This window comes from Pezoporus occidentalis, unplaced genomic scaffold (assembly GCF_034315485.1).
Source record: "Pezoporus occidentalis ecotype Australia unplaced genomic scaffold, CSIRO_AGI_Poc_V1 ctg208, whole genome shotgun sequence".
In the NCBI taxonomy this organism is placed as follows: Eukaryota; Metazoa; Chordata; class Aves; order Psittaciformes; family Psittacidae; genus Pezoporus; species Pezoporus occidentalis.
In genome coordinates, this window is record NW_026913943.1 from 823,127 (window position 1) to 850,072 (window position 26,946).

The window sequence follows — 26,946 nt, forward strand, 5'->3', positions numbered from 1 at the left end:
CCCAACATCCCAACAGAACCAGGCAAAAGAAAACCCAGCTCCATTGATACTTCTTCCTGGGAGTTGTCCAAGGAGACTGTAAACATCTTTGGTTTACAACCAAGCTAAGTTATACATTTATAAGTGCAACACTTGAACTGAACCTCGGTAGCTGAAATACAGCCCTGAGAAGGGTTTTCTGTAGCACAGCTAATACCTCACTATGAGACAACTGACAAGGCCTATAAGCTTCGTGTCAAGACTTATAAAAAATGGAAGTGGAGAGCAAAATGTGCCCTGCAAATGTCATGCCTGTGGTTGCTGGCCTTTTCAGAGGCAGCAGTGAGTGAATAATACAAGCTTTGAAAACTACTGCTTACACACGTTTAAATCATGGGCTGTAACAGCTCCAAAAGGAGCTATTAAGCTTCAGCAAGAAAACGACAGCTATTGAGCGAGGTCTGTAATCATACACTCAGAGGGTATTGCATGAGGCTGCTCATTTCTGCCTTCACATTAGCAGGTGATCCAACCTCCAAGAGGGCAAGTAAGGAATGGGATCTCTACTGTACAGAGACCTGCAAGCTGTCAGGTTGCAGAGGGGAGTGAACTTTCTTTCTTCTGCCTTAAAGCAATCAGGAAAGGATGCAGACTGCTGGATGAGGGCTCTCTGTGCCTAAATGTAGGATTGCTCGAGCAGGAGCTCAAGCTGACAGTTTCCAGTCTGTTGGGTCACACACAGACTGGTTATTGTCTGTTTGGATATCCCTGGCTTGTCCTCTTTTTACCCCCATATTTGCTGGTTGGTGGAATATGAGGGCATCTGACATATCTGGCCACTGAATACTCTGAGCTACCATATGGCTTATGGTATGTTAAGCATATGTATTGGTTCTTTCTGCATCCAATTTAGGAAAATCTATTACTTTAGCACATCTTTAGTCTGCTGCAGCCTGTGTCGTTTTCTAGCAGGACTGAGTCTGAGCACAACCGCTCTAAATACAGCTACAATGCTCCCAGAGGAAAATCCTTTCTAGGTTGGAAGATGGCAACTACTGCAGAGCCTGTACAAATAGTGGCAATTCCTTTGCTTTGGTCTTATTCGGTTGGCAGCTAAAATGTCCACCTCCATCTGCCACAGGCTGCACTAGAACCAGATGTAAAGGTGTTATAGTATCCGGAGTAAAGCTGGGAGATATGAGATCAGTGACACTGAGAAAATGACAGCAATTTGGAAACAAGCAGTGTCAGCACAAGCTCTAGTCACCCACACGTGGAATACAGGCTTGTTCTTGGAAAAAGACCTGCTTGTCTTGCTGGCAAGCTGTGTTGGATCTTCAGGGCATGGAACGCATTGTACAAGACATTAAAATGCCCACTAATGCAGTGCAGAGCTGTTTATTTTGAAAGCAATGAGCTTTGTGTCTTCTACTTGTGTCCTCTCTGTGTGTTCACGTGGCACTCACCACCCTCAGCATCCATGAAACCGCTGTGAGTGACATAGAGCAGGGTTGCTGTTTCCATACTGTGGCTTGGCTCCTTTCGTTTCAATTAGTTTTCCTCTGTTAGTGCTGTGAGGAACCTGGAGGGGTGTTTTAATAAGGAATCTACATACATCCTTGAAAGACATAAATGTGACTGTGTTGGCTTGAAGGAATTTTTGGTCTATGAATATTTCAATTCTATTCCATGGTCAGTGAAATTTGGTCTCAATGTGATGAGGTTGGTTTAAATGGGATCTAAACCCTGCAGATGAGAGCGCGACACCAATTCTGGGGGAAAAATGACAGGTGGAAATAAAATGTCCTATAAAGATTATGTCTTTCTCCTCTTTCCCTTGGGAGGCAAAGCAGTGAAAACTGAAGCCATTTTCTCATTTCCTTTCTGAGTCTGTGTCTCTGAAGCCAATCTGGCACTGAGCAAACTTGCTCTTCTTGATGGTTGAGGAAATAAAGAAGTAATAATTAATAAAACCCCAAAGCATGATGTAAGCCCCTTTGATGCCACTATTCTCTGCTTTAACAGGGACTGGCTGAGTTTTGCTAAGTCTCAAAATCATCTCCAGTTTCTGGATAATGTATATATGCCCATACATTGTTACATTTATAACCAAACCAGATCATCCTCAGTTTAAATCTCTCCCAAATGGACTTGCTGTGATCTGAAAGGAAGATGAAGAAGAGCAGGGCAGGGAATGCCTGGTTTCACTCTCTCAGGATGCTTAAAGCAAATCTGGAAGGGACTTGTCAGTGGGGTGGAAAGCTTAGGAGGCTACAGGGCCCCTCACTCATACTATAGCACTTACACCACTCATACCAGTGGGAGCTGCTCCTCTGGATCATGTGGCACAGGATTGCCTGCATAGCTGCTGATGTTCGTGCCTAGTTCACATCAGGACATGGCACATGATTTCTATAATTCTTTCCATGTGAGATGAGATGCTACAGTTTATCCTATATTTCCTGCTCACTGACCTGATACTGACATTATTTTCAGGTACAGGTAAAAATCTTTTTAGCATTTCCATGTCCTTCATCATTCAAAGTATCTCAGACTTTAATGTTTGTAGCCTTGCAACACAGCTTTTGAACAGGTGGGCTACTGGCCTCAAATAACACAGAAGGGACAGAGTCACAAGGAAAGGCCCGGTCTGAGAACATCATACTTTGGTCCCCATGACTAACACTGGCTACATTGAAGGCCTGAAGCCCACCATAATGAAGACACAAAACACAGAACAGATGGAAGACTTGGTAAGTCAAACCAATCCTAAAGCATTTCCTCTAGGCCACACAACAGGTCCTGCAGCAGATCAACCAAAGTGTTGGTCTCCCAAGTCCCATGCTAAGTCCAGTGGGTCTCATTTGCAAAGAGAGATTCACAAGAGCTTCACATGCCCACACAGCTCATCTACATTCCTTAAATTTACATTCAGGGCTGCTTGATGGCTAGACATTTGTGCTGACATGCATTCATCCCTACACGCTCACCTACATGTGTCTCGGTGTTCTCCCTCCCTCTGCTCAGATCTCTTACCTCTGCCTGGAAGCCTTCTACCAGGATGGCAACAAGAAGGTTGAAGAGCACATAATTGCCAAAGGTCATCAGGGCCACAAAGTAGAGGGCTGCCCATGAGGATGTAGATGCCATCCCATTGTACAGGACCACATTCCAGTCCTCTTGAGTCAGGATCTGCAAAGGGGTGAAAGGAAAGACTTTAATTACTTCACTCTTCTCATACACAGCAGATGCATTCAGATACTGACTTATCCATTTTTTCCTCTCCTTTTAACATTTTCTAAGCATAAGCATTAATAGGTCTCATGAAGAGAGACAGTAAAACATTCCTTTATTTAGATCTTTGCATGTGAGAGCTGTCTTCTGGCCAAAATTCCCCTCTCTGCAGGAAGATCTAGCATACTGCTGCCCACAGACATGACTAGTTCAGATCCTAGGTAGGGCAGCATGAAAGATGTGCTGGTACAAGTCCAGTAATTTGGTGGTGGTATTGTCTCCTTTGATAACCATCAGAAGATAAAAGACCTGAGGCCAGAGCTGTTGTCTCCTTTTGGGCTGCTCTTTATAAGGCATCTGGAGCTGAAGGAAAGGGTAAAGGACAAATACAAAGGGTATTTGATGAGATAAATGACACTGGGTGGCTCAAGAAAATCAGGGATGCAAAGTGATTTCCATTAGATAAAAGCACTGACAAGCTGGGCAAAAAAATGCACATCTTTACAAAGCCTTGCTCCAAGGGACCTTCCTCAGGGATTCCCACTTTTCTGAAGCCCCAAAATCCTGGGACCTGAGAGAAATGGATGACAAATTCATGCTCCACATCAATTCATGCTTACAATGAAATGGTCTCTAACCCTCCTCAAAAACAGGTAGCTCTGGGGTTAGAACTGAGTCATGCCACTCACTAACCTTCATGGGATGCAGGACTGAGCCCTTGTGCTCAGAGCCAGCTCTATTTACTAAGGGACTGTTAGAGTATATGCAGAAATCTGTATTGATGTTGGTAAAAGAAAGATGTGGAGCTGTGGGACTAATTCTGATTTTTGTCTTGCTCCTTTGTAAGAAGGAAAACTTTGTCAGAAGTTTTATTCTTCACAGTGGAGACTCAGGACTGGTTTCTACCTTGAGTGATATTGTGATGACCACCTACTCTATGTTCAGAAACTTAGCTTAACACTGTTCCATTGTGCTCCACTTGCTGCACTTGGACTCTGTAGCCTGAGCCTTTGAAAAGAAAAGACTAATCTTTATATTTAGAATGTCTTGGAAATAGTAGCTTATTGCTCCAGTGTGGAATATGCCAGTAATTTCAAGCACAGAACAGATTTTGTTTGCAGAGGAAACACAACTTTTTTATATAAAGAAGCTTCCAGCATATAGAGCCAGCACCTCCAGCTCTGAGTTGTGACAGTATCTGTCACTCCCAGTTAGATGAAGTTGTTTGTAAAGTGCATTTTTAGGGGACGAAGTCAAGTAAAGAGACAAGAGATCTACAGTACAGGACACTAGACTGTGGGTCTGATCTTACTGGCTTTATGAAAGGACAAGAAGGGTGGATTTTCAGGCCTTCTTAGACTTTTACTGGCAACAGATATGCACACTATTGATTTTGCTTCTCTATCAGGGTTTATAGAGACCAGCTAACTTAGAAACACAATCACCTTGCTCTATTAACTCCACAGTGCCATTTCAGTCCAAATTTGACAGGAACTGGAATAGTTTTCCTTAAAAAAGGAAACTAACTGTCCAGGTGGTCACATGAAAACTTCCCAGAGGATCCAGAGCTTACCTGAAATACGGTCACAATGGCCCACAGTAAGGAATCAAAATTCTTTCGATCTGGAACTGTGTCTCCTGTATCAGTTTTCAGGCTGAACTTGCATCCAAAAAGATGCATGCCAAGGATGCTAGAGTGGGAGAAAAGACAGAAGAAACATGTTATTGTGTGAAATACGGTGGCAGGGAGGATTGCAGTGATTTTTTTGGACACTTTTCTGCTCCTGGTGTTTTGTATGCTGGTGGTATGTCCCAGGAAGAAACTCTGATGAAACCCTACCAGTTGGTTCTTCTGTGTCACATTTCAATTATCTACACGGAAGTTAAATCAGGGATCTCCTTTGTCTAGAAAATGACAGCTCACACTGCCAGCTTCCTAATCCAACTGGTTTCCAAGAAGAGGATACCGAGGGGCATTATAGGGTCAAACAGACAGAAATCTTGGAGTCTGTACAACATCCATCTCAAATATAACAGTGCTGGAGTGCAGTTACTGACAGCTTCCTGAGACACAGCTAAACGAGCCTCCCAGGAATTCCAGAGGAAATGTTGCCTGGATGTGGGCTTCATTCATCTGTGGAATTACAGTACTGCATGCAAAACTGAGACTGAAAAGTCTGTTGAGTGTCTGCTTGTCAGTCTATTGTGAGCACTTCCATCACGTAGGCAGCCTAGCAAATGCAGTGTATTGTTACTCTGATCTATGTATTACTTAAGCAAGCTGAACAAGTAACTGAAGAGCAGCTGCAGCCTCTTGTACCTGAAGATGAAGATGAAGAGCATGAGCAACATGCAGAAGGTGGCCACATTGTCCATTGTCTTCATCAGGACCACGAGCTGGCGACGGAGGGCGGGCATGAAGCGCACCAGTTTCAGCACGCGGAGCAGCCGAAAGGTTCGTAGCACAGAGAGGCCTCCATCCGACTGACCGATGATCTCCCACACACTGCAGGAACACCACAAGGACAAGAGCTAGAAGCAGCAGTTCCCTACTGTGAAAGCTTTGGGCAGGCTGGTTTCTTACAGGATATCACACCACCAGAGGCCCTAAAGGGGCAGTTTGTCTGCCACCTTCTTTCTTGCTTCTGAAAAACACCTTCCCTTCCCACTTGTGCAGATCTACACGCACATGCATAACCTCCATCCTTTATAGCTAGTTTCTTGAGTCTTTAATTCCCTTGCTTTCTGTGACTCTTCACAGCACAGCATGTCTCTGCTGGTCTGCATCACTACAATCTGTCACAAAATGTGGATCACAGTTTTGTACCAAGCTCATCTCCAGAGGGTTTTACATTTGTTGGGGTGCGTTGGTTTGATCAAGCCACAGACTGACTTTTGCTCTGAGCCTCTATCGCTTTCTCTTCCCTGAATCAAAGGGATGGACAAACTGAAGCTATCCTGGTTTATACCTTCTGTGTCTCCCTTGACTTCTCAGCCCCAAATTACTGATCAAGAGGTGAACAGCACCCCCAGAAATATCCCCAGCACAAAGAGATGCTGTACAAGCTTCTCACCCACATTTGACATCCCCAGTTTACGCTGGTAGTGTTCCCCTGGAGAGAACAACAGAACAGTGCCCTCCTACCCTCCTGGGGGTTCTGACCTGAGTTATGTGTTAATTTGGGAGAGGGAAGGCAAGCTGCTGGGATAGGGACACTCACAGTACTCCTTTCCCAGGACCAGCCATTCTGCACTTCAGTGGAAAACTGACCACAGTGCCAGATGTGTGGCATAAATAGACTTTGTTCTCCATTTGCCAGGTCCATTTACTTTGGACAGGCCTTCTAATGACAGAAATCTGAAAGGCCACGATAATTATAGCATATCATAGCCAGTGAGCCTTGGATTAGCACATGCCACGTCATTCCTGTTCCCCATCCCACTCCCCAGCTGGTATGAGCCCTTCGGAGACAAGCCACAGTGAAGGAAGAACTGGCACTGACCTGATGACAACTATGATCCCATCAAAGATGTTGTATGGGTTCTTGATGTAGCCAAAGAGGCCAAAGGCAAGGAGTTTCAGGAGCATCTCCAGGGCAAACATGCTTGTGAAGACTATGTTACTGATCTCCAAGGCGTTGGTCAACTCATCTGGCTACAGGGCAAAAAAGCAACATGGTCAAACAGATGCACAGAGAGCCACAGAGACAGATGAAGTGTCTGAGAGGAACAGCAGAAGAGCTTCAGGGACAGTCCCTGTGGGTCTTGTTGAAAACACAGAATCCCAGCCCATTTCTGGAGCAGTTGTAGAACAATACCAGTGAAAGTCAGTAGAATCAATAGCTTTATTTCCCTTGAGGTGTTTATTGCCCTTGCCTTGCCTAAGAGTGGATGCAGCTTAAATCCAAGAGCTGATTTTTCCATCACAAGCACCAAATTACCTTGCATTATGATCTCGCTTTCCAGACAGAGCCCAAGTCTTCCCTTCCTGGAAAGTGCAGGGATGTCTGCCCAGCACCCAGGCTCCAAACCATGGCACAGCAAAGGTGGGATGGGGTTTGCTCACTTACTGGAGCTGCTCCCTCACACAGCAGCAGGCTCTGCAGTGTGCATTTCTAACACTCAAGGCCTCTTCTTTTGCAAAAGAAAATGAGTCTTTTTCATTTCCTCAGTGTAATAATATTGTCTAGGAAAAAAGGTGTTATATTCATATCTGACTCATCTCCTGACTGATAATAGCTTCTTTTATTCCCCATCCATCATTTGACACTTTGTTAAAAGATGGCAGTCTCTTTGGGATGTTGTTGCATTATTTGAGGCTCTGAAGGGGGAAGACCATTGTAGTACTATGGCACAGCCACATTTAACTCCATGCTCTGCAAACTGAATCTTTGCTGGCTGACTGAAGGAGAAAGAGTTAACTAGAATACAGGAAGAGCCCACACATCCCCTACTATAGGCAGTGACAGTCTGTGGGCTGCTAATGAACCATCATTCATGGGCTAAATCACTTTATGCAATAGACTGTCTTGTGCTCAACCATTTATCCAGGAGAAAGAGCACTAAAAGCCTCAGTCCTCATGGTTATAATCCATATATGCTAATTACTAAGGGACACCAGGGGAAGGACTGTGCAATTTTCAGTTCTTTAGTCTCCATCAAGAAGTGGCTCAGATGGTATATGGTGCACATCAACATGATCACCAGGCTGCCCTCCTCACACCTCCCTTGCTGCAGAGACAGCAATTCCCTAATGTTCATCAGTGCTCTCCATCCTATTCCCTTCCCTGATGATGCAGAAACAACCTGAGCAGTGAAAACACATCTAAGAAAAGGACTGTTGTAGGATGGCATCTAAGCAGCTCCTCAGCAGAGCCTGAAATAGCCTTGTGGGCTCCAGGGTCTGTCCTGCTATAAGGACAGTGGTGATGGAACATCACACTCACAGTGCACTAAGCAATTTGTGAGGAGCAGCACATAGCTGGTGTGTTTGGTCTCCCTTCATCTGGGGTTATACCTGGGAATTCTTGGCAAGAAGCAAAGTAACTCACTCAGTCCTTGCATCCCTCCAGGCAGCAGCCTGAGGGCTCCTTGGGACAGGGTGCTCATGGCAGGCTGAGGATGGTTCTTTAGCATGGTGAGGCTGGAAAATGAATGTCACAAATATCAGCAATGAAGCTGCAGCTCGGGCAGTCCCTGATGAAGAGTCCCTCTATGGCATCCTTGTAGGCTCCCTTCAGATACTGGAAGCTGCTCTAGGATCTCCACACAGCTTCTCTTCTCCAGGCTGAACAGCCCCAACTTTCTCAGCCTGTATCCATATGGGAGGTGATCTAGCCCCTGATCATCTTCATTGTCTCCTCTGGACCTGCTCCAATAGCTCCATGTCCTTCTTATGTTGAGAACACCAGAAGTGCACACAATTACCCTTTAGTGATCATATTTGGTATAAGGCAGAACTAATTTGGTGACAACGACTGCTGTAAGGTGCGATGTGTGGAGCACGTGTGTGGACACCAAGGCAGGATCCAAGGACGGGTAGCTCTGCATGCTGTCTAGGCTGCTGCTGGGAGCTTTTCTGTTGTTAGAATGGAAGCTTACCAGCAGATGAGCCAAGTGTCCAGTGCTATAGCCTTCAAAGGTCGTTACCTTCTTTCAACAACAACTGGAGCCTTCAAACAACCTGCCACCGAGATCTGTATGGCTTATAGAATGGTGTGTTGCTGGAAATACAGTTCATTTCCTACTTCTCTCCCTCCCTGATGAGCAAAGATTTAGAAGGAGGGTCAAGGAAGAGACACTTAAAGACAAGATAGATTTGGCCATTCCCCTGGAGTCAGCCACTAGGAGACACTGTTGGTTTGTTCAAATTTAAACCAACCTCAAAGCAGGAATTTTTCCAGGAGTGTTTTTCTCTGGGAAAAACACAAAAATGTTGATTCGCTGAACACAAAACTTTTCTTGGTAAGGATTATTTTTGTCAAACTTCCTGGCTGGAAGAAAATGAAGTTGCAACAAAGCCTGAAAATTGCTGCAGTGTCTTGTTTTGACCTTCTCCAAAACGAAAACTTCAGGCTTTTTGCTTGAGACATGGTTGTGTCATGAAATGCAACTTCCTTTCTAGCAAGCAATGATGAATCAACAAAGGTTGGCATCAAAATGATGCACTTCCAAGAAGGCAGATCTAAACTGGTGTTATTTGCTTTTTGCCAAATAACTTTGCAAACCTGAACAACTCTGACAGGGAAACTACTCACCCACCATAAGGCTCCAAACAGCATCAGTGAAAACTTCCTTTTCAAAAGGCAGTGAGGGAGCACAACCCTCGTCAGCTTTGGGAATCTCCGCATCTTCTCCTGCTGTGATGATCGACCTTTACATTGGTCCAGGGTTTCAGAAACAGGTCAGGCTAAATGGAAAATGGCCAAAAGGCAGCCAGGTGGCATTGCAGAAGGCTACAAACCACTCAGGAATGGTGGGCAGTGGTGTCCTGCTGGTACAAGGGTCCTCAGTGCCAGAAGCAGAGCCTGAAATGGGAACTGCCATGCTGAAAACAGTCAGCAGAAACAAGCAGAGAGTGGTTTAACCCCCAGGTCCCACTGGTGGGTTCCAGGCAATGCTCAAAAAGGTTCAGATCTGAGTACAGATGTTACAGATTTCAGATTCCAATGAATCCTTGTCCTTTGGCTGCAGGAGTAAGTTTTCCCCCACTCAAGAGAAGTGCAGAAACTGTATGGGATCCATTTGTAAGATTTCCATATCCTTGAAATGAGCTTAAGGTAATAGCCTCGACTCCAGGCAAAACATGTACCAAGAAAGCACAACCACCTCTGCTCACTTTGAAGGCTGTGTTTATGGTGAGGGATATTTCAGTGATTCAAACCCATGTTTCTATTAGGGACAAGCCTCAAACTTTTCAACAGTTCAATCTGAGTTCAGATAAACAGACAAAAAAAATCCTTTTCTAAATAGCTTGGGTCTGAAAACCTCGGCAGATGAAGCTGTTTCTGAGAATCTGACACCTCTGGTTGCAGCAAGACGTGGCACAAGCCTGGAGCCTTCCTGGAATCAGGAGAAATTCAATAAGAGAAATGGTCAAATTATTGATGGTTCCCTCCAAGGAGGGGATGAAGAACAGGAGCAGGATTTGCATTCTGAGATTCTCTTTGTGCAAGTGAATTACTGCAGCTCTTCAAGGATATCTCTTTGTGCCTCTCTTTTCTCTCACTTGTTTCCTACCTTGTGTCTCTTGAATGCTGCCTCCACAACCACCTATTGTACACAGCTTAGGTTCAAGGACTGGCAGGATGGCACCAAGCTTTGCCTGCGGCACCTTTTTGCTCTGCTACTGAAATCATACCTGCATCACACTGGAGAAAGAGCTGCTAGACACCTGGTCCCTCCTGCTGAATGAAGAGGGAAGGAAGCTTCCAGAATCAAAGATGTGCTTTGCTTCAGAAATGCCCCCCTCCAAACCCAAAGCAGCCAGTTCGGCTCCTCCTGAACCAGGAGCGCTGAGGCTGGCAGAGACACAGAGGAGTGGTAAACAAATCCAGAACATTTAGTCTCATAAACATCCTTTGCACTTGGGTTGTTTTTTTCCTCTCTAGTCCTGGGTCTAAAGCTGTCAATGGGATTTGGAGCACTTGTTTATGTTGGCTTTTCTGCTTTATAGCTTTAAGTTTGCTCTGCAGAGACTCTGACTGGGATGAAGACACATAATGAACTGTCAACTCCTGCTTTGCTTCCGGATACTCCATATTTTCGCTCTTCAGCCCAGTTTTGAGAGATTGTAGTTTTCCAGTTGCCAGTTATTCCATTGCAAGGGATTTCACCTGTCTTCAGGCTCTGGAATCGTCCCCATTTCTCTGCTTAAAATCCAACGGGAACGCATGGGAGAGGCAGGGAGAAGGAATTCAGGGTAATTACAATAAGATGGAAGAGGGAGGAAAAGTCAAACCCACACAACTTTTTAGATGAATAAACCCAAACCATAGCAATCAGTGCAGCACCAATTAACTTGCCCAGCACTAAGCAAGTAAGAGTTTGCAAAGGCATTTGCAAGCTGTGCCCAAGGACTAAAGGATGAACTCCTGATACTTCCTAGCAAAGAACAAGTACCAGTGATGCACAGAACACCAGAAGGAGCAGATCTTGCTTCAAGGACTTATTCTCCCTCTGGGAGTTATCACATTCTGCTCCTGTTTCTAAATGCAAGCTCCTGACTTCCAGAGGCCAGGCAGTGGTGTCCGCTCTGGCTCTGCTTGATCTGTGGGAACGGGGTGCAAAGGTTCTGCTCCACTCTATTGAAAGGAAACTCAATTATGGGGATTTTAAAATCTGCTTCACACATTCTATAATACACACGTGGTACCAAGATACCTGCAACCTCAGTCATGATGTTACCAGCCTCAAAAAGGTAACAGGCCCCCAAAACTATGCAAAGGGCTGCCAACCACAGTGCAATTCTCCTCCTGTCACAGTGGAGGGGGCAGACAGTGCTCCCTGGCAGCGCAGCATCACGCTTCACTTCTTTATCTTGTGATGAACATCTGTGCTCGCTCACCTGAGAGGAGAACCAAGACATTGCAACCAGCAGGAAGCCTTTTGCATCTCCAGTGTAAAGCTATGGAGCTATACTTGGGTCAGCTTTTCCTCTACAGAGTGAGAGCAAAGCCTGCTTGCTTTACTCACTGAGCACTGAGCCTCCTACATAACTGATCTGTTTAACTGATGGATTACTGGGCTCCATACTCCATTTGTAGGGTTTACATGCCACTGTGAAAGCCAGTTTTCTGGGACAGATTGAAGAGATGCTTTGGGAGGGATTAGACTTTTTAAATAAGAAATATTGTCCAAAAATGGTGGAAAATAGCTTAAATGAGGTTGAAGCAGTGGTACCACAGGAGGGGAGCAAATCAATGGAATTGCTAAGAGCTCAGAATTACAAAATATTCCTCTTTTTCTAAAAAACTAGGACATGTATGGAATGAGTGTGTAATACGAATATCACAGGCAGACTCCCACTGTGCTAGGCAGCGAGCATCAGTCTGGTAGCCTGGACCCATGTGTCTTCTGAACGTAGGATGAAGGGTTCGATAAAACATTGCACGAGACTGCTGGAGGCTGGGTTTAACCCATCAAGAAAGTGCAGAGATCTCTAACTCACAGCCTGATTCCTTTTATCCCCTCTGCTTGGAGGTGACTGAGTTATTCCAGTTCTCATGGCACCCTGTGGACCTCTCCTCCACATGCACCACAGCTCACTCGCACCTAGAGCGATCCCCAGATCCTCACACTCTTCCAGTGCTCTGGTTTCAGCTGGGATAGAATTAATTTTATTCCTAGTAGCTGGTGCAGTGCTGTGGTTTGGCTTTAGTATGAGAATAATATTGATAACACACCAAGGTTTTAGCTGGTGCTGAGCAGCGCTTACCATAGTTAAGGACTTTTCAGTCTTTCATGCTCTGCCAGCAAGGAAGGACATGAAAAGCTGGGAGGAAGGAGAGCCACGACACCTGATCCAAATGAGCCAAAGGGATATTCTGTACCACAGAACCTCATGTTCAGTATAGAAACTGTGGGGAGTTGGCCAGGGGCTGCTGATCGTTGCTTGGGGACAGGCTGGACACTGGTCAGTGGGTGGTGAACAACTGTTCTGTTCATCACTTGTCCTTCAGTTTTATTCCTCTTTTTATTTCCTATTATTATTATAGTTCACCTTAATTCAACTATTAAACTGTTCTTATCTCAGTGTGCAGGTTTTACCTTTTCTCTATTCCCCTCCCCATCCCACTGTGGGGGACAGTGAGCAAGAGGCTGCGTGGTACTTAGCTGCTGGCTGGGGGGAAACCACAACATACAAGCTCGAGCTTTGGATTTGAAACCCTCAGCTGTGTTTCTTGCACACTCACTCCTTTGAAAACTCACATCAAACACCAGTTTCTCGCCCCTACCCTTTTCCTATAGCAAATTCAACTAAAGAGCAGCCTTGAGTCTCTTCAGGTAGGCTCTGGACATGGCTCAGGAGCTATAATTAACAGTCACATCACAGGCATTTTGCTACAGAGCAAATTTTGGCCAAAGGAGACACAGACATCAGCAGCATTTGCCCTCCTGGGCACAAGCTCAGACCCCTCCACAGTCAGCCCAGCAATCAGACATGGCATGGGACAGGCCTAAGCTGAAGTTTCTAAACACTTAATGTAGCGTGGAGGAGAATCTGTCACCTGGAGCACCCCTGAGGCTATTCATTATTTATCTTGTCCAAAACAATGTAATCAGCCATTCTGCATGAAAGCAGATGCTCTATGTGCCAGCATCTGGGGTCTCTTGACTTTGTCCCAGCAGGTATTTATCACCCAGGGGGAGGAACTCTGTCCTGCCTTCCCCAAACACCCCGTGCTCTACATGTCTGGGAGAAGAACATCCCAAATACCACTGCAGATTGACACTGGGAAACAGAAACAGTGCAGTTACAGGGACCTGTGTGTCCCTCCCCAGCTATCACCCAGCCTGTGCAGAGGCTGAGGGCTGGTGACTGAAAATACCCCCAGGAAAGAAGCAGCACTACAGGCAGACAGCAAATTTCATACCTGAATATATCCTATATATATATAAGTCCATGTGATTTTGGGGGCATCTGCAGGCTCTGTCAATGCAGCCCTGGCTGGGCTGGGATGTGGAGCAAGTTTCACACGCCAGTCATGAAGCATGGGGAGTATGGTTTGACTGTAATAACAAACATGAACATCCTCTGGCCCAGAAATGGGGCAAGGAGGGAAGCAGTGACAAGCAGGGACTCAATCCTGCAGCAATTCTGTGCAGAAGTGACAAGGTTGCCCTCCTCTTTGCAAGCTCTATGCTTGTTCTTATTTACAGCCATTCCATTCTAATGCCTCTGGAGCAGTCTGGGAAAAGGTCCTTCCTCTTAGTTTGAAGAGCCAGCAGGTCGCAGATGAAGCAGAGAGCCAGCAGGGAACATAGGTGACATCTTAGAGAGCTGATAGCAAATGTGAAGGCTACATTACGACCTTTATTATTCTCCCCTTTTTTTTTGGTTGCTAAAGCCCAAACAAAATAATTCTGCTATTCCTAAGGTAAGTAAATAAACCAGCAAAGCAAACAAGCAAAAATACCCCAAGCAATTCAAGACCTGGATTCTTTCCTCCTCTGCATTCCCTGCCCTTAAAAATAAATCTGAAGAATAACACAAGTGGGCCTTTCCATTTCTGCATTTGAAAATATTTCCTTTGTAAACCATTTCGATGCAGTTTATTTACTACGACATAGGACTCGCTGCCTTAAAATCAACTTTAAGCTGGTTTAGTTGAACTAGACTGTGGTTCAAACCATGGAAATTGTCTTGCCTTCCTATGATATAACTCCTCTTACTAGAAAACACATTTTGGCTGGTGTTTTCCCATGCATAAAAGCTCAGCAGAACATTATTTATGCTCTCTGGCCTTGGAAAGGGACCAGGGACTTGAACCAGGATGCCCCAGCTCCTAGAAGACTGCCCTGGTCACCAAGATGTTTGCTCTTTTGAGGTGCCTTCTGCCCTGTGTTTAACAGCCACACACCACAACCTCCCAGAAGCAAAAGCCCTTCTCGGAAAGGGGTTAGGTGTCGGTGGTGTCTCCACTAAAAGCTGTGACTTAGATGAGTTTGCACTGAGAGCTTTCCAAATGGGCTCTCCCTAAAAGTAGGCTGGAAATAGAAGGGAAGAGAGCTCATGCCTACTGATGAATGCTCACTCTCCAGCTCTGGAATTAAAAATGGAGAATTTATTCTCCCCATCACCTTCACTCTCAGGTTTTATACCTTCCTCTAAATGGGATCCTTCACGTGGAGCGATAACAGTTTAATCGAAGAGAGCCAATAGTAATTTTTCCTCCTTTCAATTGACCTACTTGATCTCCTAATGCTCTGTGGAATCGCTTTTACCTCTGCTCTGTGGCATGAAAGTCGCTGCTGATAATTCCTTACCCAACTGCATATGGCCAGGCAAAATGTGCTGCTCCTTTCTGGAGCTGCAGATTGTGTAACAGTGAGGAATGGAGCAAGCTGCATGCAAGCATGATGTACCCCAGCATTAGAATAATGCCATGCAAATTGATGTTATCCAACAAAGACCACATTCCAAAGTCTTAAAGTCTCTTGGAATTTTTGTGTGAATCCTTCAAGTTCACTTGGTATTGACACCTGGCTGAGAGGGTTTTCTATAGAAGAAACCTTGGCTGCCACACTTCCATCTCTTGCACAAGAGCTACAGATCAGCGACTTTGTTTTCCGGGATAATCAACTCTGCTGTAGCTTCCTTAGGAAGCATTTCCCAGGGAGAAGGTCCCACATGGCATCACATATTGGTCGTATTACTTCCCCTTTTCTCAGTTTCATTCAGCAAAATGCAATTTCATTTCTAGTGGCACAAATGCCAAGCTGGATTAGATCAGTTGCTGTCTTCTCCACCCTCAGGAGGAAAGGACCTGGGCAATGTGAAATGCTATCAGTAGCATAGAAAACTAAAGCTCCTATTCCTGAAAAGTAGGCCAATCAGCTGGATTATATCCTGATGGAGGATCACTTGGTCTGACAGATGGCTACAAAAATAAGCCTGAAAATGAAAAAAAACCCACCCAAATCCTATAAAATACCCCCCAGACAAGGCCAGAAGTGCTTGGGTCTAATTATTAAACAAGTCATAGGAGGAAGGAGCCAACTCTCCAGCTAACAACCAAGGATGAACACCTCCAGCAATACACTGGAGCACTGTAATAGCTTACCTGGGGACTGATGCTTCAGTGTGGACTCTGAGAACTGGTCATCCCTGTCAGTGCTAATACACTGATACATGCCTGAATGGAAAACAGTGAATGCCTGATCATTCCTCCAGTGCTGGGTGCAAACAAGGAAGTGCCTTTTCAGACAGAGCTTGGTGCCAAGGACAGCCACGATCTCCCCTTCACTCCCAGCAGTGCTAGGAGTGAAGCATCACTCAGGAGCACATGGGATACCTCATGTCCCATGGTACATCAAGAAATGCCTCTGACAACCTCCCAGTGTTCCAGAAATGGACATGTTACCTGTAGCCCTTTCCTCTTCAGCAGTTCTTAAATACAAGCATGCTGCCACCCCACTCCACATGGGCTTAGTTCCTTTAAGAACCTCTGGCAAAAATCCAAGGGAATTATACAGTCTGAATCATTCCCATCCATATGCTGGTGGAGTCCTTTAAAGCACCAGCAGATCTGTGAGGCGTGACATCTCTTAGCAAGGCCTGTGTTGACTCTCATCCAATATATCTGGCTTATCCCTTGCCATAAAACGTTCCCAAAAGGGATTATATTCACACAGTTCTTGCCCACTGCAAACTGGTTTGCTCTTGACCACTTTCTGTGCTGAAGTCAACAACAAATGGTCAACAGTCATCAGCCTGATGCCTGAAATCAGCTTTGCTTCGCTGGCTAATCACAAAGCATGCATTAAAAAACATAATGGATCATTCATATTGAGTTATTTTCTTTTTCTTTCTTCATTTTCCTTCTTTTTTTTTATATTTAGGCTGAAAATAGCTTATATCTAAAAGGAAAAGGTGGACTCCAGCTCTTTCCTCTAGTTAATGTTATGGAATACAAGATAAGTCACAAGATTTCAAGAGCTGGAGCATTTAAGTAAAGCACATACAATATTATGAACCCTGCTATGAAAGGATACACACAAAGAACATGGAAATACAGCCCCTTTCAGACAATCGTGAACACAGGGGCCCTGCCTCAAGGAGCCTGCCCAAGAAAAGAAGGTGAAGTGTTGATTTTCTTGGCTGCAATCTTGCAGTCAAACTACAGTTAGAGGATATGTATCACAGGCTGTTTTAACCACGTCCATTGAAGGTGGAAGGAGATGAACAGCAAGAGAATAAAGGACTGTTTCCAACCTCTTTGTGCTGAAAGAGGCACCTTTAGCAATGATCAGATGATCTTTAGCCACATCCAAGCAACAGGGCTTGCTCTCTGATAAGAGAGAGATCAAAGGCCTCCGGGTTGTCATTAGCAGACAAACTCAATAGAAGTTGTTTACTTCACCCAAGCTAATGGCACTGGAAATATTTAATCAAAAAATGGACACAGACTCTCTATTACTGCCAAGATGATTCAGAAGGGGCCACTTAAATCTATTTTGTCAAACCATTACTCATCCCTTCCTAATAGACCTTTATGGAGAGTCCCTTTGACAAATGCACATTCGTGATGCGCGGGCTGTGTACTGGTATCAGGAGATGAGGCACATCAAGAAAACACCATAGAGGACTGCTTGTGGGGAGAACAAGATAGGGAATATGTTTAGTCTGGATCTGACAAAGACTGTGACGCAGTCATCTTTTCAGCCCAAGAAGAGGAAGCTGAAGTGGCCCAATGGGGAAAGAACTTCAAGAAGAGGATAATTCGTCAGAAACAGTTGAGCAATCTGCTGTAACTGACCCCTGAGTGCTACGTGGAAGAAGACTGAAAGATGGGAGATTAGGAAAGCTTTTCTAAGGATCATGGGATAGAACAAAAATGATGGGTGGACATCAGGAAAAAAAATGGGAGATGTATCCTACAGAACAGCAGGGTATTGCCCACATGAGCCTTCATTCTTGGGCCATAAAGGAAAGGTTTAGCATCTATAATGAGATGCCACATGTCAGGACTCCCAGGCTCTTTTCCTAACTCCTAGATTAACTTTTAGTCTCGCACGTGGTTCTAAACACGTATGAAACATTTGGGCACAAGCAGTTCTTTCTGGGTTTCCTTTTGGGATGTTCACCTTCTGGGGTTGTCTTAAAAGATGGGAAATCATTTACAACCCTGACACAGAAAAAGTTGATCCTGCCTTAAAGCAAGAAGATGGACTAGGTGAGTTAAGTTCTATCTACTGATTTCTGTGGCCAAAAGATCCCTTAGGTTCTTAGGACCCAAGCCGCTGCAGGCTGGGTAGCTAGGGACATTGTGTGTGGGAACTTCCAGCCCTTTTGTCCTCCAAGACAGGACTGCACTTGGTACAGACTCAGCTTTGATGCAGTTTCTCTGCAGCTTCCAGAAACACTCCTGAAGAGCTTAAGATTCAAAAGCTTCATAAGCATGGAAATGATTATCTGCAAATCCACATCAGTAATATAGGCAGCAGCGCCTCTCTGCTCTGCAGCAAAGATAGGCTAGGAGCCAGGAGAACAAATGCAGGGAAATCTACCTTCTCTCCCCCTCTAGTATAACTAAAAGCAAGCCAAGCAATTGTTACAAGCTCATTTTTGTCCCTGAGAACACAATGCTGCGAACAGCCCATGGTACTCTAGCCTGCAGCCAAAGCAGACAGATGGGAACTTCAGAGCTGCCACGCTGTTCTTGCAAGTGAATTATTGATACGTTCTTCTTAGCAATGAGCATCAGATTAAAGTGGCAATTAAACCCATCCACAACGATCACAAAGGAACAGCAAAGATGGAAAAGTACAAACCCAGAGCCTGTGCTCTTATGACTGGCAAGGAAGGCTTCTGGGTCCTGATCCTTCAGGTGTGTCTTCACTAAGAGCCTGCATTAGAGCAAGTAGATAGCGGTGAGCAACACCCTTCTACAGGAGACAAGGGAATGAGTTGCTCCTTGGAGCTCATTGCCCTGTTTTAGCTTTGGAGTGTGTGTAATATAGGCATTTACACTCAGAAACTTAAAGAATAACAGCTATGATCACCATCATCCCTTTTCCTCCACGAGACAACAGCAATTTGTTTGGCTAAGGCAAGAAAGGACAGAAGAGGTCAAAAAGGAACTACAACTCAGAGCTGCCCTTCAGCACAATCACATCACTTGGACATTGAACAAAGGAAAAGCCTGGAATTACGGAATGTGAACACAACCCAGCAGGAATGCTCAGGGACTCTTGTTCCTCCTCACATCAGCTCTTTGTATCTTACAGACAGTGACCGGATTTCACCTGGCAGAATTCCTCGATTTCAGTGGAACCACCACTGAGTCTGGAGATGTCCCAGTGCTTCCACATTTTCACCTTCTTGCCAAGAAACCCCAATAAAATGAAGTGATATTAAACCACCACCAATATTCACAGAGGAGCAAGTAAGAAAATTTACAGTAAATAACTGTGCTTTTGCAATGTGCTCCTCCTCTAATATTTATTTCTAATGTTGGGGGAAGAACGCAGAAGTCTGGAAAACAGGACTTAAAAATAAAGACATGACTTTCCGTTGCATTTTTCTCGTTCCTTTGGCATGAAATATGCTCACCCCCAAGCATGCCCTGGATTGCAGTCTGTTGCTATTGTTATGGGAACAAAATGATTCAGTAAAAAAGAAGTTTAGTCACTCTGATTTTATATAATGAAATCAAATCACTGCTAAAAATAACTAAATTAAATTATATTAGCTCTAATAACAGCAATACTAATTCAAATTACTGTAATTCACTACTACTACGAGGTTAGAGTGCCAAGCTGCAGAAGATGTAGGACTGCTGAACACCTGAGAGTAGAGATACTCTCTCCTCCAGCTTGGAGGGAGAAAGTATTGTATTTGGGTTTGGAGGTTGTCAGTTCAGCCTTTGTGTGCTGGGCAAACTGCTAATGGCAACACTAATAACACCTCTCAAATTAGCAGCAGTGATGGTGTGAACACCAAAGAGCTGCAATTATGTGCTGCTGTCATTTCAAGGGGAGCTGTGAGGCAGAGAAAAGCAAAGGTAAGGGAGACAGCGCACTCCTGATTTATCATCTGGCTGCATTTTCTCTCCAGCAGGTGCCTGGTTCAGGTGAAGGGCCAGGTAGCCCTTTCCTTTCCTCCTCCACATGTCACCAGGCTGCGCCTGGCCCTCATGCTGTACCTAGTGCTGTCTTGCCATAACATCCCCCATCCTGATCCCACGCTGTGTGCAAGAACGATGTCAGGAGAAAGCCTCCAAGCAGAGGAGATGAGCTCTGGCTCACTGCACTGCCTGCTCCTCCACGACAGCTCGACTGTGCTGCAGCCCTACTGAAGTGCATGGCTCTGCCAACCCACTGCCCACATCCTGCTTTCACCTGGGGAAAATCTGTCAGTGATGGCTCAAATCAAAGAAGAAATGGATTTCTTTTGCAGCCTTCCTCCACAGCACATTCAAGTTCTCCTCCTGGCAGCTTTTCACATCCCTGTGTTGCTCTGACTAGCACTGATACTTGTCCCACAGCAAGAGCCATGAGGACCAGGCACACAGGAATGGCTACTCCAACCAGCCCTCATGACTGCACCATCAGCACCAGGGCTTTGATCCAACTCCCTGCCCTGGGAGCAGGGCCAGAGAAGCCCTGTGGGAAAAGTAACCCCAAGAGTAAGCTAAACTGATCCATAGCCTCCAAACAGCTCTGTCAGTTCTCACATGAGACAGGCAACACAAGGTTTTATTTGTAGGGAGTGGGAGTGAAAGAGAACTTAGTTGCACTCTCCAGTGTAGTGCCTTTAATAAAGTAGTAAAGCTAAAATAACCCTTTGCAATCACTGAGCCCTTGAGAAAGCAACTGAGCTCAGATGTTTCTACCCTAATGGAAATCCTCTTCGTGGGTTTCCAGAATGGAGAGATCATGGTGAAAAGCTGTCAAATTACTTTATTTCTTAGCCCCCACATGTGTTAAGGGGTGGGATACACGGTGGATCTCAAGCAATTATTCGCTGAACTTCCAGACTTGCTCAAATGCTCTTGCTCGAGAAGGTGGCAAGTGTTTCCATAGCAATGAGCCATTGCCTTGGTGACCAGGGACCTACACTGGTGCTGCTAAACCACTGCAACCTTTGGACATCTGAGCACAGCCAGGAGTTTCTTCCTTTGTTGTCAACGATAGTTTTGTTATTTCGGAGTCCATCCATCCCTGTGGAAAAGTCACCTTAGATGGTTGTGCTAGAGCCAGAGAAGCACAAATTACTACAGAGAAGCATCCTCTGCTCACATCTGCCTCTCTGCCCAGAATTAACTTTTCTATCAGTCAGGTGCAAACCAAACTTAGGTCCAATCCTGGCTACTCCCGAGCAGCGCTGAGCCTCAATCTCTAAACTAGAAAATTAAGCAGAGATGGCACAGCACTTCATCAGCCCAGACATCAAAAGTGCATTAATCTATATGCATTTAAACCTTTTAAGAGAGGTCAAACTGAGTCAGTTGTGTTAACAAGGTGAAGAAGCAAGCCTGCACATAAAAAAAGCAGCTTTGCACATAAACAGACCTCCTCCTAGGAAGAGATTTCTATGGAAGAGTAAAAAATGTGTCTGTCTCCTTCCAAACAATCTCCAGATACACTTTGTGCTATCATAAAAGCTTTACCCTAGGCTCATAGAGCAGAAAATTGTTGCATCTCTGCCTTTGAGAACTTCTGCTGCTTTTCTTCCCAACTTTATCACTGAAACACACACTCCTTCTAAGCAACTGGCAGCCCAAAACCAGTTCCAACTAAACCATTACACTAGTTTCCTTTTAAATTTGCACAAAGCACTCTGCAATTCCAAAGTGGTTTCTATGGAGATGCTAAAAAATGGGAACGGCACCTTCTGGGTGCTGAATTAGATATGGAAAAACTTGGGTGAGCAGCAAATGCTGGGCAAGAGGAGGGTGAGGAGTGAATTAGAGACCCAGAACACTACTGCTTACTCAGAGCTGCAGATAACGGGGGTAAGTTACAGCTCTGGCTGACAGGCATTCACCAAACTGACACACTGCAATGAATATCATGCAGCGTTTAACTGCAGGCAATGGGGCAGTAATACAGGTGGGGATAGCCTGGCTGATTTCCTTATGGTGACAATGTGATGGAGACAAGGAGGGACGTGAGCATTTGCAAGGCAGGAGCAATCCTCACACATCAAGAGGTTTCTCAGAGAGCACTGGAGCTGTGTTTGGCTGCCTCTCAGAGCAGCTCTATCTCCTTCATCTACAAAGCTGGGCAAAGGAGTCCGAATCTTGCAACTTCCTACACAGTCTATTTTAGAGTCTCAGAAACAAAAACAACACACAACAGGAAGGATGTGATTACTAGAATACGTCTGAACTCTCCCACACCCCAGCCCCACCAATCTTGAGGGCTTCACCATTTGCATTGTTAAGACAGAGCTTTCACATGCCATCCCATCCATATGGTCCTGCCGGATCAGAGCTCTGTGCTGCACCAGTGCCCAGCTCCCTCAAAACCCATGCTAGGTCCCCCTTTGGCTCTGCTCTGCTTTTCCCAGGTACTAAGTTGGACACAAAGACCTATAGGTCTTTCACAGCTACCTTAAGCCACATAGAGCCCGAACCCAAGTTCAGTGACCCTAGAGAGACACAGCTACAAGCCTTAAGGCTCTAACAAGACCACCTATACCAAGTACACTATTCCCAAGTCTATTTGATACATTTCAGATCAAAGCTCTATTTAAACAAAGGCCAAAAGCTATTTTGCCTTATTTAAGCAAGTGTCCATTAAAATCAACCAGCCTGGTCTTCAAACTTCAAACAATACACATGCAGGAGTAAGGAAGCTTACAGAAGCAGTGCAAATGTGGTGGGGGGGACTGAACAGCATGAAGGGGTCCTTGCTCTTTGGAAGAGAGGCAGAATATCTAAGGAGAGGCAGAGTATCTATTCTTCAGCCCTGGTAATGGGACATCTGGTTTTAAGTGAACACACAATAAATGGTACGGAGCACTGTCTACCTCCTGGTGAGTGCTCACTCCTGGGATTTGAACATATAGCTGCATCAAGTCTGGCTAGTGCCAACCTGATTCTTAAACTATTAAACTGTCCCCTCAGGCTCTGTATCCTGTATTTGCTGTGTATATTGTACAAGGGAAAAGAATTTGATTTGGGGTTTCAAGAATTTCAAACAAGGATATACAATTAGAGAGGTATTTGTTTCAGATGATGATAAATAACCCTGGACTGGAGAACCTCAGAAAATCTCTGCTCTTCACTTGGCTGTGATGACACAGTGTCTTCCGCAGGGCTGTTTTACATGCTTTCCCCAGAGCCCAAACTTGTTAACCTTCATTTCACTGCATGTTTGCAGAGGAGTGACAGTTGCAGCCATAAATACAGCATTTAGATTTCATGCTATAGTTAAAAAATGAAATATGTATGAAACCTTCTGCTATTACACATGGACTAACAAGGGGGGGGGGGGGGGGAAGGAGTGGGAGGAAACCCATAGCATTAAATCATTTCTGAAACACAAAAGGACTTCTGCAATCTCAGGTGGGAAACATCCGCTCCTCTGTTAGCTGCAGGGTCAGTATTTGTCTGCTGGGCTCAGCCTGCCTGCTCATCACTCACTTGCAGATTAATCCCTGTTCCAGGAACAGGGAGAACTGTGCATGAGAAAGGAAGGAGCAGAAGCATGTCCTCAGCCATCAACCCCCCCCCCCCCACTACAGCAAGGGAGTGATTTCCAGTACTTTGGGGGGGGGGGGGGGGGGTATCTGTATATGCTGCCACTGTGGCAGTGGGAAGGGAGGGATGTAAACAGCATAATTCCAGCCTGAACCTTAGGAGATCCCAGTGGTATCCTAAAGAGGGGACAGAACGGGGAAAGAAGGGCAGGAAACATGAAGAGGAACAGGAATGCTGTTTTGGATTTGTTCAAAGACATATTCTATGATTCTATGTTGTCCTCAGAGGAAGTGAGAAGCCAGTCCCCCCTCACCTCTGGCTCTGGGGGCTTTCAGAGGCGTTCACAGCTCCTCAGCATAAACTGGGATTCCTGGCATTGAATCCCCCTGCGCTTCCATGCTCTGCAGTTCAGTCCCTTGCACTCTGGCACATGTCTCAGCTCCTACCTGCCAGACCTCCAGCATACCATATTAGCAGCTCTGCTTTAAAGACATTCCAGATGCTGACCTATTCTGGCAGCTTCGACAAGTGAGAGATCTTCTGCAATACAGCCCCCATAACACAGGCCATTTGCAATGAGATAATTGCCCAGCAACCCACGCTGCCTTTAGATGCTCTGCCGGAAACTGACTTACACAAAGGACTTTAAACTGTTTGTGCTCCCAGGCAGCAGTGACCAGTGATGAACAATGCTGATAGGGTTAAGTTTTGCCTCTGAACCCTTCACAAACAAAAAAGAAAACTGATTCTGTCCCTTATCCAGAAGCTCCTTGTGGTTTATTTCCTCTTACAGATTGGATTTGGAGCTGTAAAGCTCTGCCTTGACTCTGGATAAGTCTGAAAGCAAGGAGCAGCTGGGGGACAACAGAGCCAGGGCTTTTCTCCCCTGGTCCCATCACCAAGCTCCAGGTAGAGCTCATAGGAGCAGCCAGCACACTCTGGCTTCATAAACTACCTCAATCCAAACTAACATTAAAGCATAGACAAGTCCATGTATAGTCATGCCGAGAGTCAGAGAACTACAGGATCCGTCTCTCTGCAGCAAAGTCAATTCCCTTTGGAGTATGTAAAATAAATAAAACACTTCTCTTTCTGCTGTTTTCTCCAGGGGCATTATAGCAAAGCTCTGGATTTGTCTGTGCTATGGGACAAATACAGGTTTGAATTTGTACAGGCATCAGGCAGGAGGGCAAACTGAGAGATGCCTTCACTGGGGGAAAGAAGCCAAGTGGTCTTCATTCCTCTTCCTCCTTAGTGGCAGACTCTGCTCTAGCAGCTTTACCACTGATGCTACAAGGCCTGTGCACAGACTGTTTTTCCCAAATTGGGAGTCAGGCTGTCTTTAAGGCTGTAAACCAGACAGAGCAAACAAAAATAGAGCTTGAAAAGAATGCATGCAGGCATGCCAAAGCTCCTTCAGTTTGGAGTAAGAGTCTCACCCCTTTCAGATGCAGCTCTCTTGCCCACCTCTCAAAAGCATTTTTAAAAAAGCATCCTGATCTTGTAACAAAAGATCCAGGAGGAGGTTTCAAGGAGACATTTAAAGCTTCATTCATAATTCTGGAAAATCTCATTGTCCCAGCTGGAGAACCCTGGTTCAACCTGGAGGAAAATTCATGGCTCAGGTTGACAGCAGCAGTAAACATACATGTTCATTTCCTTGCAGTGGTGGCTCTCCTCTGGTGGAAGGAGGCAGATTACTACCCTGAGCATCCTTAATCCTCTGCCTGCTGATGAGAACAGCCTCGTGGCTCTGAGGTGCCCAGAGAAGGATGGTGTACAGGACACCTCAGCAATACCACTGAATCTTCAAACAGAGCTTTCTAAGTTGCCATCATTTCATATGTACTGCCAAATACTAACCCCCTTTGCTCTCAGGTATGGCATGTCTGTCTTTTCTGCACCTTCCTGATATTTTCTCCATTAAATCTATCTTTAAGTCTTTCTGTACCTTCCAGGTTGACAGAGAAAGCATCCACAGGGAGTGACTGGAAATGCAGAAAAGTATTAAATTAAATGTGACTATTTCCTTTGCCTCCTGAACCACCAATCTCTAGATACCATTAGTCCTTGGCACAGCACCATCATGTACCACCCTCCTCATCCTCCTATCTGCATATCCCCTTGCGTTACACTCCTGTTGCATTTTGTTTGAATTTGGGCTGTAAACTCAATTTCACAGAGTCTACCTGCAACCTCCAGGCATAAAAGCCAGTGCCAGAAGTGCAATGTTCTGTTTCCACTGTTATTATTACTTGTAATAACACCTATCAGGCCCTGCCTGGGAGCCCCACATAGAGGGGGTGATGTACACAGTACAAAATGCAATCCTTGTCTTGTAGAACAAAAAAGCCAAGAAGACAAAAGATGGGCACAAACAAACTGGAGAAGTATAAGGAAACAAGGAGACAGCTGCAGCTAACATGGGAGGTGGCATTCCTGGTAGTTGACCAGTTGCATCCTCCCTGAAGCTCCTGAGGCAAACCAAGCTGCTCCTTGCTTCCTGCCACTCCAGGGCATGATCCTCTCCAAGCCTTGCCTCAGCCTGTTTTCCTGCCCCCATCAGTTGGTTTGGCTGTCTCAATCTTTTGCATTTCCTCCTGTGCTGCTCTCTCCTAACCCTCTCTTGTCCCTGCAGCCCAGCTGCCTTTCATGAAGGCAGCCAGAAGGCTGGCAAGCTGCTGCCATGTGCAGTACCAAAGCCACACAGGCTGCTTGAGAGACCCAGCTATGGCCCTGCCTGTCTGCAGGCACCACGATGTCTCTGGAGCCACTGAGCACAGCTGCCACGAACCAAATACTCGAGCTCTTCCTCCAACTTGCATCTTGTCATTGCTCAGGCAAGGTACTGCCAGGTAGAAAGGTGTTAGAGCAGGGAGCATGCTCACCCCAAAGCATGCTTACCTGATCAAAACCAACGTCCCCCTCACCAAACCCACTCCCAGATGAAAAGCATTCAGCTGTTGGCCAGCAGGAAGGCATGGGCTCAATGCAACACCACACTCTTTGTTTGTAAAAGCCACCTACTTCATTACAGGCCCCCCTCTCACTGCAGTTTCCCTTTGCAGAAAGTGAACACCCTGCTGTCCAGCTGTGTCAAGCCTCCCTGCCTTGGAGCACATTAGAGCCATTGTCAGCACAACATTTGAAGCTGGCTGCCCGTGGCTGTGATTTACGCACATTTCTGTGATGAAATGCAGCTGGCAAGTGCACTCTGCTTTCATTCTCGGGGCTATATTACACTTGGTTTATTTTACCTGCCAGTTGAAATGCAAACAATCTGTCTACATTCTATATATAGTCACCCGTTGCCATCATGTATGTTTATGAAGCATGGGGCTTTCATGGATTCAGTTGTGGA

The 26,946-nt window shown here is 45.4% G+C and overlaps 1 protein-coding gene across 3 annotated transcripts in view; it reads right to left on the reverse strand.

Annotated features, from left to right (window-relative positions):
* Nucleotides 1-26,946, reverse strand: part of CACNA1H (calcium voltage-gated channel subunit alpha1 H) — a 229,494-nt gene that overhangs the window by 41,768 nt on the left and 160,780 nt on the right. For all 3 annotated transcript variants that reach the window (XM_062619017.1, XM_062619016.1, XM_062619018.1), the window contains exons 11-14: nt 6,717-6,868; nt 5,534-5,719; nt 4,787-4,904; nt 3,016-3,171 (exon numbers count right to left, since the gene is read on the reverse strand). In XM_062619017.1, the coding sequence (XP_062475001.1) occupies nt 3,016-3,171; nt 4,787-4,904; nt 5,534-5,719; nt 6,717-6,868 (612 nt within the window). The remainder of the gene's footprint in view (nt 1-3,015; nt 3,172-4,786; nt 4,905-5,533; nt 5,720-6,716; nt 6,869-26,946) is intronic.